Source organism: Mustela putorius, unplaced genomic scaffold, assembly GCF_011764305.1.
Source record: "Mustela putorius furo isolate JIRA1106 unplaced genomic scaffold, ASM1176430v1.1 tig00003834_pilon_pilon_pilon, whole genome shotgun sequence".
Classification (NCBI taxonomy): domain Eukaryota; kingdom Metazoa; phylum Chordata; class Mammalia; order Carnivora; family Mustelidae; genus Mustela; species Mustela putorius.
In genome coordinates, this window is record NW_025421987.1 from 27,873,147 (window position 1) to 27,890,527 (window position 17,381).

The 17,381-nt window shown below is 34.2% G+C and overlaps 1 protein-coding gene across 7 annotated transcripts in view; it reads right to left on the reverse strand.

Annotated features, from left to right (window-relative positions):
* The window catches only part of SENP7 (SUMO specific peptidase 7), a 158,945-nt gene that overhangs the window by 66,787 nt on the left and 74,777 nt on the right, over positions 1-17,381 (reverse strand). For 5 of the 7 annotated variants that reach the window (XM_004771967.3, XM_004771970.3, XM_004771968.3 and 2 more), the window contains one exon: positions 6,151-6,348. The exons of the other annotated variants lie outside the window; for them this stretch is intronic. In XM_004771967.3, the coding sequence (XP_004772024.2) occupies positions 6,151-6,348 (198 nt within the window). The remainder of the gene's footprint in view (positions 1-6,150; positions 6,349-17,381) is intronic. 7 annotated transcript variants of the gene reach the window in all.

Here is a 17,381-nt window from a genome sequence, read left to right on the forward strand (position 1 = left end):
TGAACACATCTTTTTATATTTCTAGAACTACTTGTGTCTTACAAATTGACACAGATTAGCCTGCCACAATAATGGCTTCACTGTACTAATGGATGCTATTGGGGTGCTTAAAATTTTAACCAATTTTTCTCAAAAATTCTTTCTCTTTTCCAGTATTTATAAAAAAGAGACTACTACAAACAAATTCAAGAAATCTTTATTCTTCTCATTCAACAGAAAGTCCTTGATAAATTACATATTAGTAATTGGCAAATGAGAAATGCTAAATCTAACGGGAAAGAAATCATTCAGAATGCATCAATGGTAATGATAGATTCCATAAGTGAAACCGCACACATACCGGTGGTAATATATATGCTTTATTTAACAGCACCAAGGGAAGAGCCAATAAATCAAATGTCTAGAAAATTAAAGGATATTTTTTAAAGCTCCAAACTTTTTAAAATTGGTGGGGTTCACATCGAATGTACTATATCAAAGCCTGGTATCTTCTTAAACAGAAGAGGATAAATATAATCTTTTCTTGGTTAGCCAATAGTTATTATGTAACAACTGATACACTTCGCCACACCACAATTATGCCCTAAAGCAATTATTTCGCCCTGAACTGACCAACCCAAACCAAATTACTGGGATGTTTTTGTTCTTGTTACTGCATTTTTTTTTTTAAATTTTCTTATCTCCTCTTTGCCAGATATTCTCCTTGACTGTTATCAATATGTCACTTGCAGCACTTTACTGACCCTTTATGAGAAACAATAGAAAACACTTAGAAAGGGCCTGAGTATTTCTGTTTAAATGAAATGTGAGCTTCCCTGTACTCTGTCATATTTGCTGTAGTGCCTAGAGGTTTTTTCACTTATTTTTACGACATAGAAACATTATGTTCTTTTCACACTATGCTCCAGACAGGATGGAATTTCAGATCTTAGGAAAACTTTAAAATAATTTGAGTCTGCTCTTTATTTTAAACAGGTGGAACTCAAAGCTCAGAAAAGTTAAATGGCTGAAGGTATAACTCTTCCTAGTAGAAGAACCTGGACCTATTATCTTTTGGTTTCTTTATTTTATTCCATTACACGTATCCTTAATACTAAGTTGCCAAAGGATCCAGTTAACTGGGCTTTTCTATAGATACTGCAGGAAATCTTTGAAAGTATGCATTTCTAGCACAATCTCCACAAAAAAAGTACTGCAATGATTAAGTAGTATATGTGAAGTAAAAGCAAAGTGTAGTCATAAATACAACTCCCTAAACTAAGAGTTTGAGTGAAGAAAGAAGGGGAAGAAAATCTGTTATCTAGTACAAACACTAATTAGGAGGGAGGGAAGGCAGAGATAGTTTTCTACTTCTCATATGATTTAAATCTCTAAGGATACTAGTTATTACTGTCTGCTTTGTGTATTTGATGCCTGACAGAAACCTCCTTAAAATCCTCAATGTGATGTGGGAATGGAGGCAATATAGGAAAAGCAAGGAGTCTCAAGATTTTTTTCATCTCACCTCACACTAGAAATTGCTATAAAATAAATCACTAAAAAAACTTCAACTATAGTTTAATGAAAACTCATCTGTGTTTCTCAGTAGTTTAGGGAAAATACAGAAATATTAGCACAGATAATTTTACTCAGGTTAGAAGTCTTTCCAAATAAATACCTTAATGCAAATAAATTTTACTTATTTTTAGGATATGAGAGAATCTGATATATTGATAACTTATTTTAAGAATTGATAACATACTCTTTTTACAGTCCCCTATCACTACTGAATTCTAAAATATGGCTTATAATAAAAATAATCTAAAAACTGTAGTATTTCAGTAAATAGAAAATTCAGGGCACATAAGGAGATACATCAAAGAAATATCAGCTCTCAGCATCTCTGTTTAAATGCCTGACTGTAACATGTTTAAGTATGTTTTAAAATGCTGAGTCCCTAAAAAGAGCTCTCTCTCCAAAAAGGAGAGATGGAGTCCATAAAAGATTACTTTATACAAAGTGTTGAAAAGAATAATCAGCAACAAAAAGTACAAATATCAGCAAGCAAATGGCAAATTTTAAAGATCAGAATTCTCTTCTCAGTAATAAATGATCACCATATTCTTACACAGTTTATTTTGCCACTAGATTTAAAGAAAGCAAAAAGCAAAGAAAATATGAAAAAAAGAACTCTGGAGGATAAACAAGACCTTTAAGTTAAACAAACAGATTAAAGTCTTTCCTAAAAGAGAAAAATATCAAAATTTACCCAAAAGCCATCTGAAAAGATAATACACCAAGACTGCAGTAGAATCTGCATCTCTAAAGCACAAGCACCCTAGGGGGCCTTTTAAGCTATTAGAAGGTTTAAGGCACTATCTCAGCAGCAGTATATCTTTCAATAAGATAGCACTCTATTATAATGTAAACAAAATGTCACAAGAAAAAAATTAAAGATAAGTAGAATATTTAAAGGTCAATAATTTAGGTATCATTAAAAAATGTAATAAAATCTAATTCCTGTGTTACTTATGAAAAAAGTTAAATTTCAGAAGAGTAAAAAGCACTGAGGTACAGGAATTAAGACCAATGACTCTAGAGTCAGACAAAAACAGGTCCACGTTCTGATTTCAGCACATAATAATACACCTTAGTCAAGTTTTTACCATAATTTTTCCTCTTAGCATTGACATTCTCATCTCTAAAATTAAGAGAAAATCTATCTTACAAAGTTGTTAAGATGAAATGAAATATTAGATGTAAAGCAGTTAGTATGGCACACAGTAAGTATATAGTACAAGGAAACTCACTTTAATTTTCCTATTATTGAAGTCCTCCTAAAAAGTCATAAACTATTCTTTCAAATGGTGCTTAATTGTCCTAATTTATCATACTCTGCAATCTTGATGAAAACGTTAGAAAAGTATATAACTAAATAGTTAGCAATGCCTATAGCACACCAAGATTTTCATAACACACAGCCATAGCACAAACATCTTTCATCAACTATTTGCAACTCACGTAATTTGGGTATCTTGAAGAAACAGAACTCTGTGAGAGCCTTACAGAATACAAATCTATATACTGATGTCTAAGTTCATAATACCTAAAATATCTTTGATATAGAACTATATAAGTTAGGACTGCCATAGAAATTTCATGGCTAGTCAGAATTTCAAAAGATTCTTAATTTTCACAAGAAATATATAAAGGTATATACTTTATCTTTCATACTAAGTCAATATGGAAGAAAGGACTAAAAAATGGTCATTTCACAGTCTATCCAATTTTTTTCTTCAGTATGTAAGTAGTAACAGTAAGTAAAATAAAATTACATTTATTTAAGTTGATTTACTAATATTATGAAATCATATTTCAAAATATAATATGCTAAACCAAAGCAGAAACAAATTTTGTAATGCAGTGAGATGAAGCATAAAGTATACTGGCCTGAGAATTAATGCCATTTATTGATTGTTTCTCTGCATGGTTATTTTCTCTGATTCTTAATTTTTTAAGTTATAAATTGTGGAGTCCTTACCTGCGTAAGTAGCAAGATATGTAAGATTCAAATAATTTAATAAATGAGAAAAGTTGGTAAGAGCTATTAATATAAACATGTTAAAAGCAAATTTTTAAAGAGATGCAACCTTTTTTGAATGACAACATAATTATATCTGGTAAGAAAACTATAATATAGCAAGCAAAAAAATTATAATACTAATTTAGTTTTTCATTTTGTTGTCACTTAGATGAATACCTTTCAAAAACTGTATTATGTAACATTTTAATAAGGTTCTTATAAATCCACTCTTAGATGATACAATTCAAAATGTATTACGTTTCTTAAGCTATGTAGAGAAAACAATTTTAACTGCTGAATATTTCTTAAAAGTGATTCATAGATATTCTAAATTTGCTCTTTTCTTTTACTAAGCTAAATTTTAAATGAATAAATTATCACTCAACTAATACCAGCTTAAAGAAAACTTAAGGTGATAGGAATACTACAGTATCCAAAAAATCTTACCATCACAATATCTAAATTATGTATTCTCTTAAAACTTCAAACATGTAGATATAAGAGAAAAATTAATAAATATTATTAGGGATAGTCCAAGAACTGGAACCTAACTTTTCTTAATGGAATAGGGGTATATGTCCTGACATAAAAGGCAACATAACCATTTTAGATCCTAAAATACAAATAAAATTTCTAAAAAAAAATGTTATTTTGGTGTGACTGAATAATATTGGTTTACTTAATAGCTGAACTTTAAGATGAAATTAAAAACCAAAAAAAAACTTTCCTCTGTTTCATCTCTCTGAAATAATGAAATTCTAGCTAAGTAAACATGAAAATAAGACAAAAAGCATCACGTCAAGGTTAAGCAACAACTGAAGAAAAGAATAAGTCTCCTATTCCACACAGCAAGTCCTATACAGAAAATGTTACCCAAACCCATTACTCAAAACTGTTCTCCAGTTCTTATTTAAGCTTGTAATATCTCTTTTCCTGGTTGTCACCAAAATTACACAGCAAATAACTAGTTCTAATGGATGAAAATACATTTCTATCAAAGAGACAGATGTAACTCTGTTGAGAAGCAACCTCTCCCTTGAATTCAGCAAAAATTGATTGAGCATTTAGTTATGTGCCCAGCAATGTGCCAGGTATTAGTATTAGAGTAAAAATAATAAAATGTAGTTGCTGCCTTTATGAAGCTAATATCAGGGAGGAAGAGAAATTAAATATAATATAGTGTGATAAGTGCTATGATATATGACCAGGCTGCTTAACAAGACAAAAAAAAAATGGATTAAACACAAATTAGGGTGTGGAATCAAGGACACTGTCCCAAAAAGATGGCAAATGAGTTCAATGTTAAAGACTAAAAGATGTCAGTAAAAGGGAAAAGGAGAATTGTTTCCAAAATAAGAGAACAAACAGCATGAACTCAGAGGTATAAAACAGGACTATACATTCATTGAGCTACCACTAGTTCCCTAGAGATTAAAGCTCAGTTATCATAATATGGAGCAGACAGACACAAAGCTAGAGATAGGCAAAGGTGAGATCATTAAGGACCTTGTATGCTAAGCTAAGGAGTTTGAGCTTTATCCTGATGGCTATGTTGAGCCACAGATGGATAGATGTTAAACTAAGAACAGAAAGTAACATCTGCCTTTGAGAATGAGTAACTTAGCAACAATATAGAGAAATAATAATCAAGAACACCAAACACAGGAAGCCCAATACTATCATAGTAATAAAGGCACAAAATTATCAAGGCTTGACTGGGGCAGTGGCAATAAAAATGGAGAAGAGATCATTTCAAGATATATTTAGGAAGCAAACAACTACACATGAAAAATGACTAGCTATAAAGGATACGAAAGAAAAAAAATAAATAAAGGATAAGAAAGAAAGAGGTGTCATATACTCAGACAGGGGATACAGAAATAGGAATAAGTCTAAGAAGAAAGATAACACATTCATTCAAACTCCATATACTCCATATACAATTCCTTTAAAAAGTATGAAACAAAACTGGTCTTATTTTATAAATTAAACTGTACACATATCATTAAAAATCTGTGGGTAATATTTCAATATCACCTCCTTTCCATAAAAATGCATGTAAAATACAAGAAAGCTCACAAAGTCAAAAGTGGTAAAGACTCAGATTAATATTTAATAGGTATGCTAAAGATAAAGAAAATAAAAACTGAACTATTCTGTAAACTCTGTTAAGACATAAATAGATAAATATATATACCTTCATTTTCTCCATCTTTAGCATACCTTTCACATGTTATTTTATCTAGGTCCGTTATCTATCTATCTATCTATATATGTATCTTCATTTTATATCATAAATGAATCTCTAAAAACATGTATATGTGAATCAAATTATAAAGTAAGTTAAATGTACTAAAGATACTTGGCTTTAAAAATAATTTTATGTCAACTTACTTAATGAAGTGTAAAACTATCATTAATTTTGTAAAGTAGATTGTCAGCTTTAAGATTTGCTTTCAAGTGGGGTACACCTGTATATGCAGATCTTCTTAAAAATCATTCCCAACAATCTTAACAATTTTAAGATTATTGGACTTCTACTATTTTAAATGTGGTAGGTTGAACAAAATCAATACTGAACAACATACCTTTTAGATAAATTAAGGCTTTGGTGAAGAAGTTCTAATTTTTGACATGTCTCTAGGCTGTCAACAGATGTCGAAGGCAATGAGTCTGATTGCACCTTGTTGGCATCACATAAATTAGCATCGTTTCTAGGTAGGGTCTTTCTGAATTTTCGTCCTAAATCCGTCCATAGGACATTCGTCAACACAACTTTGAGTTGCCTGTTACACACATAAATAATTAATACATAAAGTACTAAACATTGTATAATACATGAAGTAATCACAAATTATACCAAAAGAAAACCTCCAAAAGTTCTCAATTTCAGTTCTTCAGTCAATTAACTAGAGTAATAAATAGGTAAAATATGTGCTTAACCATTCTCAAATATATATTAATAAGTCTATTTACTTTTACTGGACTTTTCTTCATAATTCTCTCTGGTATACTACAAGTGTGGCCACACACACATACATATAGCTGTTGGAATCCATGATAACCCATCTGCGCCTATTTATACTTTTAGTGAAACAACAATACACATACGCATAACTCACAAGAGGCAACCACTTCCTGCACTATAATTGTGTTTTTAGTATTTGTTGATTAGGAAAGCATTATTAAAAGTAAAGGTAAGAGGCACCTAGATGGCTCAGTCTGTTAAGCGTCTGACTCTTGATTTTGCCTCAGGTCATGGTCTCAGGGTTGTGGAATCAACCCCACATGGGGCTCCTCATTCAGTGAGAGTCTGTTTGAGATTCTGGCACTCTCCCTCTGCCCCTCACCCTGCTCTCATGCGCTCACACTCTCTCTCTAAAAATAAATGAAATCTCTAAAACTAAAGGTGAAATACTACATCGTCTATAGTCTTAAGTCTACATAGTCTTATGTCTTCATAGTCTTAAGATACAAGCTTAATTTTACCTTATTTCAACAAATAAGTCAATTTAAAACATTTGCTTTTACTGTACCTATACCCTTTTCAAAGGTATAACTGATAAATGCAAGGAGCTTCAGCTTTTTGCCTCATTACATTTTAGCCATTACTCCATTCAATATATCTTTTGCTGATAATAAGAGAATAGTTCTTGCAGTAGTGTGGACAGGCTACCAAATGGACTCAAAACAACATCAAATGAGAAATGTCTGAAAGCGGGCGTTGGGGTGGCTCAGTCGGTTGGGCATCTGCCTTCAGTTCAGGTCATGATCCCGGATCCTCAGATAGAGCCCCACATCAGGCTCCTGAGCAGGAAGACTGCTTCTCCCTTTCCCTCTGCCTGCCACTCCACCTGCTTGTGCTCTCTCTCTCTCTCTGTCAAATTAATAAAACCTTAAAAAAAAAAAAGAATGAAATGTCTAAGAGAATTGGAAATGTTTAATCATAAGAGTGTCTATTCTATTCCCCAGAACCCATTTTAGGCATTGTTTCTTTAACAAATGTAAGAATATTAAAAAACTGAAGTGCCTGACTGGCTCAGCTAGTGGGATATGCGACATGATCTTGGGGTTGTAAGTTTGAGGACCACTGAGTGTAGAGATTACTTAAAAATCATTAAAAATAACAATAATAATAATAATAATATTAAGAAACAAAGCAAAGTGCTCATATATTTTAAAGATAAAACAGATCTTGGGGTGCCTGGCTGGCTCAGTTGGTAAAGCATGTGATTCCCAACTTTGGGGTCATGAGTTCAAGTCCCACACTGGGCCTAGAGTTTACTTAAAAAAAATAAATAAAAGATAAACTAGGTTTCAAAGAGATCACTTGTTTGTAGCTGCCACTTTGGGCTATCTTCAGACCGTTTGGAAGACCAGTATAAGTTTTCAGGGAAACCTTCATAGAATGCACTGAGACTCCAAATACTTTGAGTTAAAAAAAATTGTTTTTTAATCTACAGGTTTTAGAATTATCATTAAATAATAAAGAGATGAGTGACATGTCTATGAATAAATACTAATAATTCATTCTTCATTCAACAAATACTTACCAAGTACCTTCTAGTCAAACAACTGTACAAGCAGAATCTAGAGATTCAGCAATAAACAAGATGGTTACAGTGCCTGCCTTCATGGAGCTTACATTCCAGAGAACAATTACCCAATTAATTACTTAATTACAAGTATGATAAATGATAAGAAGTTGAAGTATAGATACTATACTTATTCTGAATTAGGTCACAGGAGGTTTTACCTGGAATATGACCTTTGAGTTGAAGCTAGCCACTATCCAAAAGAAACAGGTAGAATGAGTGTCACTCATCTCTAAAGAGAAGTCCAAAAGGAGGACAAAATGCAAATGCGCTGATATGAGTAAAGCTAGTTGAAGAAAATCAGACTTACCTGGCTCAACTGCTCAGACTGAAGAGGAAACTGTACAAGACAGGGATGGACAGTGAGGCAAGACTGATGAACTATATCAATGATTTGAGATTTTATGTCAAGAACAATAGAAATTCACTAGTTTTAACAAGAGAATGATGGGCTCACAGCTTGCATTATTAAAAGATCACTCTGATCTCTTATTAAGAATGAAATGGAAGCACTAAGTTTAAGGGTTATAAAAATGAATTTAGAGGGGTAACAATGACTTTATCAGGGGCAGTTTAGTGGAATCGTAGGAGCAGAAACCAGAACACAATGGAATGAGTAAATGGAAAAGGAGGAAAGGGGAACAGCAAATGTAGGCAGTTGACATAAGACTGAAAGGGGGATACAGAACAAGAGCTGAGGACAAGCAAAGATGCGAGAAAAGTTTTCTTAGTCATTGGTTCATTAGTTAGTTAGCTTAAGACAAAAGACATCTGTGTAAATTTAAGTGCCTAGGGAAGATGTCAACAGAATAGGGGAGGCTGAAGATAAAAAGAGACAAATAATTAACACAGTAAATTTCTCAAGAAATGATATAAGAGCTAATATTTTTTTAACATGCACTATATACCATGCACTATGCTAACCATTTTATAATGAGTTACTTCATTTACACCTCACAATTACTCTATGGGGTACAATGGTAATTCTTCTGCAATTAAGACTAATATAGAATGATTAATAATTAAGCCCAAAGTAAAATGTAAATAGTGAAAGTGGGATCGAAAACCATACACTCTCAACTCTACTGCCAGCACTCCTAACTGCTCCACTATGACAGTTTACGATGGAAGAAGAGGCACCCCTTTCCTTCTTCCAGGAATTAAAAGGAACCAAGATCACCTTTTCAAAGTGATAGGAAAAGTAAAGGAACAAAGGCTTGGGAAGAGAAAGATTTCAAATCATCACTGTGGAGAGGGAAAACACAAGCTGATTAGAAAAACACAGTAGGATTATCTTGCAGTTTAGGCATCCAGTGAGATTAATAACCATGAATTTACAATGACACAAATATACTCTGTTTTGTGATATATTTTCCACAACTGCTCAGCCACCATAGTGTCAGCCCAATGCAAAAAAGATAATTAGCTTCACAGGTGATTATTAACTACAAAAGACAAAGGCACCTTTATAATAGTAAGATTCCAACAGCCACCACCTTAACCAATGATCAAATGTAGAATCACCAACAGATGGACAAGCAAACCTTATGTGTCCTCTGATATGATGCAATAAGCAAATGACATCAGCTATGAAGTATTCTTATCAAAAATCTAAGGTGAATCCAAACCATGAGGACAAACCTAAATGAATCATAAAAGTCTAGAATATAGCACATTATATAAGACAACTGCTTAAACTCTTCAAAAAAGTGTCAGGATTTTTAATAAAAAAGACAGACAGTGGTATTCTAAGATTAAGAGGCCAATGAGACTTAATAACCAAAATACACGATGCACAAACTTCAACTTGATCCTATATATTAAAAAGTAATAAAATAGGGGTGCCTGTGTGGCTCAGTTGGTTAAGCGTTCAACTCTTCATTTCAGCTCAGGTCATGATCTCAGGGTTGTGAGATTGAGCCCCACCTTGTGCTCCACACTGAGCATGGGATCTCCGTGCTGCTTAAGATTCTCTCTCTCCCTCTCCCTCTCCCTCTCCCCTTCCTCCCAGCCCTCTCTTTCCCTCTCTAAAAAAAAAGTAATAAATTTTTCGAAGTAATAAAAAAAAATTGTGGGGACATTTAGGGAATTCTGATTAATTCTACACTCTACATTAGATTACAAATGAAATTACTATTAAATTTCTTCATAATATATTGTGGTAATGTGTAAGAAAATGTCCTTGTTCTTAGGAAACACAGGTTGAAATGCTATGTCTGCTACTTCCAAATGGTTCTAGGAAAAATGTGTATTATATTTCTATCTCTACATGTGTATATGTGATATGCAATTACATACATATATGAAAAGGCTAAAAGAAGGCAAGTGTGGATAAAAGTTAAGAATTGGTGAATCTAGATGAGGGATTTATATGAGTGTTTATAACTCTTGACAAAATAATCCCATGTCTGGAATCCTATACTAAGAAAAATATGAAAAATGGGAAAAGTTTATGCACAGAGTATTCTTCATGGTATAATTTATAAAAGCAGTGAACTAAAATTAACATTCAATGCTCAGAAACAGCAGAATGGTTAAGTAAACCAGGATAAAGCCACTTTAGCAAATGATACTCATTAATCTTCTACTTTAAATTTTAAGGTAGCCAGCTATCTCTGTTTTTTTTTTCTACTTGTCTTCATTTGTTTTCTTTTTTTTTTTTTTAAGATTTATTTATGAGAGAAAGAGAGAGTGGGAGGAACAGAGGGTGAGGGAGGGAGGACCTCATGTGGACTCCTGCTGAGTGCAGAGCTCAAGGTAGGGCAAAGCCCCTCTGGGGAAAATATTTATTTTATGTTTGTATATTTGGTTTTGTTGTGATTGTAATTTGGCTGACTAGCAGCAGGCAAAGGGAGATGTAGGCTCCCCACTGAGAAAGGAGCCCAACAGGGGACTCAATCCCAGGACCCTGGGATCATGACCTGAGCTGAAGCAGACACTTAACTGACTGAGCGACCCAGGCATCCTTGCAAGTTAAAGGACAGAAAAGGAGTTGTAACTGCAAAGACACAAGAGAACTTCTGGGGTAGTTTTCTATTCTGTGTGGTGGTTACCAAAGTATATTTACCTTATAAAAAACTTTTAAATTACAATAAATAATTTATTGTTTACCTTTTATTTTTTTTTTGGTAGATGCATTACATTTTACAGTATAAATAAAGAATAGAGAACACCTAAACAGAGAACTCCATCTAACCCAACATTGTATATCACATTCCTGCTAAAGTACTTGCCTAGGCTTTTTTAAAGCACCCAGTTATCTATTTACGAAATACCCCTCTCTAAGCTGTCAACCATGATACTATTAATTTACAATTGACTTTTGAAGAACATGGGTTCGAATTGTGCAGGCCCACTTACATGAGGATTTTTTTGGATGAATATAGTACAGTACTGTAATTGTATTCTTCCTTTCCTTATGATTTTAGTAACACTACCTTTTCTCAAGGTTACTTTAAGAATACAGTACATAGGGGTGCCTGGGTGGCTCAGTGGGTTAAAGCCTCTGCTTTCGGCTCAGGTCATGATCCCAGCGTCCTGGGATGGAGCCCTGCACTGGGCTCTGCTCAGCAGGAAGCCTGCTTCCCCTCTTTCTCTCTCTCTGCCTGCCTCTCTGTCTGCTTGTGATCTGTCAAATAAATAAATAAAATCTTAAAAAAAAAAAAGAAAAGAATATAGTATATAATACATAGATCATACAAAATATATGTTAACTGTTTATGTTTTTGGTCAACAATTGGCTATGAGTAGTTCAATTTTGAAGTCCAAAGTTAAATGCAATGGAACACTACATCAAAAACTAGTGATGCACTGTATGGTGACTAACATAACATAATAAAAAAATTAAAAATGGAAATTAAATGCAGATTTTCGACTGAGCAAGGGAGTTGGCAGGACTAAACCCCACATTGCTCAAGGATCAAATCTAATTTCATTTACAGGGGGAAATAATCACTGATGTATGTACTCAGAGTCTAAAAAATATTACACCTAGAAATAAAAATAACTATAATTTTTCTAGAGTACTATTTATATATTTGAAAACCTCTAATTGTAGGAAAATAACATAACTACAGCAGGAATTTTTTTTTTTTTTTTTTTGGCCTATGAACAAAACACGTACACTAGGTTTTCTTAAAAAGTATAAATTTTGTGTTCGGGTGGCAGGGCAGAAGGGCCGCCTAGGTGGCTCAATCAGTTAAACATCTGATATCAGCTCAGGTCATGATCACAGGGTCCTAGGATGGAGCCCGTGTCCTCCCTTTCTCTCCACTCTTCCCCTCCACTCCTGCTCACTCACTCTCTCTCTCAAATAAATAAATAAAATCTTTTTAATTCAAAATTTTTAATTACAATTTTTAACAAAAGCAGTTTACTCAATAAATATATGAGTTAGCTATATAATTGGGCTAAAAAAAATTGAGAAATCAGAAAAAATAATCATTCTCCAAAACTTGGAGTCCTATTTTTTGGTTCTGGAAACTAGCCAGAATAAAAGCAGTGTTTTAGTTTCTCTTTTCATAATTTGAGAGCATTTCTTATCCTTCAAAAACAGTGGCTGAAGGAAATAAGAATATGCCACCCCAAAATATGTCACTTTGGCATAGGGACTGTTTTGAACTGAAGAAAACTGAGAAACAGCAAATGCCAAAAAATAAAAAATCTTTGCCCGTCCACCACTTGCCTAAACGCAGGCTTAGACTATTCATCACTAGCAATTCTTATGAGCTCAGAGATAGAATCTATATAACAAGCCTAAACCTTATTTTCCATTAGCTTCCTTCATATTTTTACTTTCCCACCATTTGCCTTTCTTGGAAGTCTTTAAACTTTTTTGTCTTCTCACTTTTCCAGAAATTTATTATTCATTGTTAGATGCTACATAAGCCCAAGTTGTAATTACCCCTTTGAGTTACTCATCACAGCATTTCTCCTTCATAGATGCACATTCCATGTGGTAGTAAACTCTATGTTTGTCTAATAAATCTGTATTTTGTTAGTCTAATTTGCAGGGCATCAGAGAACTGAGAAGGGTAGAGAAAAAGGCTTTTTCTCTACATGGACAAAATATTTGAATACTTCACAAGAAAAAGACATGAATGGCCAATATGTATATGCAAAGATGTTCAATATTATTTATCTTGTGTTTCTGATCTTTAAAAAAAAAGGTTCCTTTTAAATTCTTAATCTCACAAAACAAACTGACGGTTGTTGGGGGTGGGGGGGTTATGGACACTGGGGAGGGTATGTGCTATGGTGAGTGCTGTGAAGTGTGTAAACCTGGCAATTCACAGACCTGTACCCCGGGGGATAAAAATATATTATATGTTTATAAAAAAAATAAAAAATTTAAAGAAAAAGGTTTCTCTTTTAAAAAGGGGGACAAGGGGCGCCTGGGTGGCTCAGTGGGTTAAAGCCTCTGCCTTCAGCTCAGGTCATGATCTCAGGGTCCTGGAATCGAGCCCCGCATCGGGCTCTCTGCTCATCGGGGAGCCTGCCTCCCCCTCTCTCTCTGCCTGCCTCTCTGCCTACTTGTGATTTCTGTCTGTCAAATAAATAAATAAATAAAACCTTTAAAAAGGGGGACAAGAGCAAAAAATTTCTGTAGACATACTGGAGAAGGTAATAAGGCCAATAAGTACAAGAAAATATGCTCCATATTGTTATTCACCAAGCAAAAGCAATTAAAACCACAATAAAATACCACTGCACATCTATAACAAGGGAGAGTGTGGAGGAAGTAAATTTTTCCTACACTGCTGGTGGGAATATGAAATGCACCATCACTTTTAGAAAACAGTTTGACAGTTTCTTACAAAATTAAAAATGCACTTTCATTGATTCAGCTATCCAGCTCCTAGGTATTTATCCCAAAGATTGAAAAAATAACCACACAGGCATTTATAAATGAATATTCACAGCAGCTTTAGTAGGAAAAAACTGAAAACAATCCAAATGTCCACCAAGAGTTGAATGGATTTAAAAGGGCTAAAAACATGTCACCCCAAAATATGCCATGTTGGGATATAACTCTGAGCTAAAGCCACTTGAGAAATAGCAAGTGCAGGAAAGGCTCTCTGACCTTCCCCTTTCTAAAGGTGGTCCTAAAATTTCCCATGAGAAAGGTGCCTTTTCTATACCAGGAAGACATCCTTATCACTGCAGACTGGGAGGAGACACCAAAACAGATTTACACAAACAAAGCTACAAATAATGACCTTTATCTCCCATTAGTTTCCCCCATATACTTCTCACATTCCCACAATTTATGTGCCTAGAAACATAAACCCTTCTTTTGTCTTGTCACTACACAAATTTATTGTTCCTTGTTAAAAAGATATATGGGTTGGGATGCATGGGTGGCTCAGTTGGTGAAGCAACTGCCTTCAGCTCAGGTCATGATCCTGGAGTCCCAAGATCAGTCCTGCACTGGGCTCCCTACTCAGCAGGGAATCTGCATCTCCCTCTGACCCTCCCCGCCCACGCTCTCTCTTATTCTCTCTCAAATAAATAAATAAAAATCTTTAAAAATAAATAAAAATTTCTTAAAAAAAAATAAAAGATATACAGGTTGTCAATCCTAACCATGTCTTTAGGTCTTCATTTTTCCTAAGAGCTTCCAATGTGCACTTTCTAAAAGATCAAATAATATTTGTATGTTTTTTTCTTGTTGATCTGTCTTATCAGCTTAATTCAAAGGCCTAGCCAAAGAACCTAAGAGGGTAATATGAACAGTGAGGAAAAAAAAAAAAATAGACACTGGGGTATCTGGCTGGCTCAGTCAATAGAGCATGCCACTCTTGATCTCATGACTGTAAGTTCAAGCCACATACTGGGAGTAGAGGCTACTTAAAAATAAAATATTTTAAAAAACAAGAGACAAAAAAGAATATATATACTTTGTTTTCATAGATTTCCAACTCTAGAAAGCAAACCTACAAATCTACAGTGACAATAGATCAGTAAGTAGGATTAGAGGTGGGTGGGCTTGAGGGGTAAGTGGGAAAGGGTACATGGAAAGTCTCTGGGGAATTGGGTATGTTCACAGATTGTGGTGGTAATGGTAACACAGGTATAGAAATTTGTTAAAGTTCATCAAAACCAGGGTGCCCAGATGGTGCAGTCGATTAAGCATCTGATTCTTGGTTCCCAGCCAGGTCATTATCTTAGGGTTATGAGATAGAGCTCTGAATGGGGGTCCAGGCTCAGCCTGGAGTCTGCTTGGGATTCTCTCTCCCTCTTCCTCAGCCCTTCTGACACAACCCCCCCGCCCCAGGGAGTACATTCTCTCTCTAAATAAATAAATAAATAATAAATCTTGTTTCAAAATGTCATCAAAATACACACATGTGTGTACTTTATTAGATATAAAATGTACATCAATAAAGGGATTAAAAGACATTAAGAGGGATGCATAGGTGGCTTAGTCAGTTAAATGTCTGCCTTTGGCTCAAGTTATGATCTCAGGGTTCTGGGATCCAGCCTGGCATCAGGATCCCTGCTCAGCAGGGAGTCTGCTTCTCCCTCTCACTCTGCCTTCTCCCCACCTGCTCATACTCTGCCTCTGTCCCTCTCTCTCAAATAAATAAAATGTTTAACAAATAAAAAATAAAAGCCATTAAGAACAAACAAAAATATTTATATTGTCTTTAGAAAATGAATCTACCTATTTGGTTTTCCTCATCAAAGCCAAATTAAATGAATCAAATGAGTAAATTTTTATTAATTTATAGAAGTATACTTTGCTAAAATTTGGATTGAAAAACTCATTAGAGTAAGTTCAAGGGCTTTAAAGAATCATCATCACCACAGTATGCCTTTCCAGTGTATGAATTTGTTACCTGGCAATTGCCCAAGTGCCTTAGGAAGCACCTTTTAAAGGAGAAAAGTATTTAAGCTGATACTTTGAAATTAAAACACTGGTACTTAATATACACATAGGACTACACTGATTTGGACTTTGAGGAAACTACAACCAACTGAATAATTTTAATCCATAATCCAGATAGTTACCACAATAAATTGCATGTCTTTTCCATATTCCCCTTTCTTACTGTCTTAGTCCATTCCAGCTCCTTTAACAAAAATACCATAGACTGGGTGGCTTAACAAAAAACAAGTATTTCTCACAGCTCTGGAGGTTAGGGAGTCCAAGATCAAGGCACCAGCAGGTTCGATTTGTGGTAAAAGCTTCATGGTTCACAGGTGGCCATCTTCCCACTACATCTTCACATGGTAGAAGAGATGAGAGAACTGCCTGGGGTCTCCTATTCATGAGAGCTCCACCCTCATCACCAAATCACCTCCCAAAGGCCTCCCATTTCCTAACACCATTACACTAGTGGTAAGGATTAGGATTTTAACATAGACACAAACATTCAATCCATAACATATACCTAATTTCAGCAATACTTTAAGCTTCTTTATCACATATTAATGACAATTCTTTTTTCCCTGAGGCTGCTCTTAGTAAACAGTTCCATCTTATTTCAATTGCATCTAGCACCAGCTTCACAGACATGAAACCTGCACAGCATACATATGCCATGCTTGTTTTAAAGCTCTGCTGTTGCTATCTTGAAATTCTTAATAATTTTATGTTCATACCTGTATTTTGTAAGTGAAAGTCACAAAACAATAATGCATGCACATGAACAGAGAAAATATTCACCACAGGCATGTCCAATCTTTCCTAGCTACTCCATTCACATATAATATTTTAGATGTCCATGAGCAAAAAATTCTGTTCGATTCAACATATGTGGGAGTTCCATGACATTCAAAGTGAGAAAAAGGTAAGCAGAGGCACTAAAAGTCCTGAGGCCACATTTTTTTCATTCAGTCTAATAAATGGTTCTGAGAGGAAAAAAAAAAAAAGAAGAATGGCATCTAAGAAACACAAATGACTAAGGCGCCCTATTGTATCCTTTCTTACTTCGGTTAATTCCCTGTGTTAGCCAAACACTTACACTGAAAATGATGACACAGCAGGAAAAGAAATGATAGGGCAACTCTTAGTTCCTTTTTTACTTTCATTCATTCTTATACATTATTATGCCAAAAATAGAAAGTTTTGATAGGATGTAGATTTATCAAAAAGTGATAAAAAGCTGCTAAGTTTAGTTTTGTGCAATATTTCTACTCTTCTGATAAGAACAAAATATATATATATATTTATATAGATATTTTCACAGTTTATATCCATAAAAACTATGAAATATAAA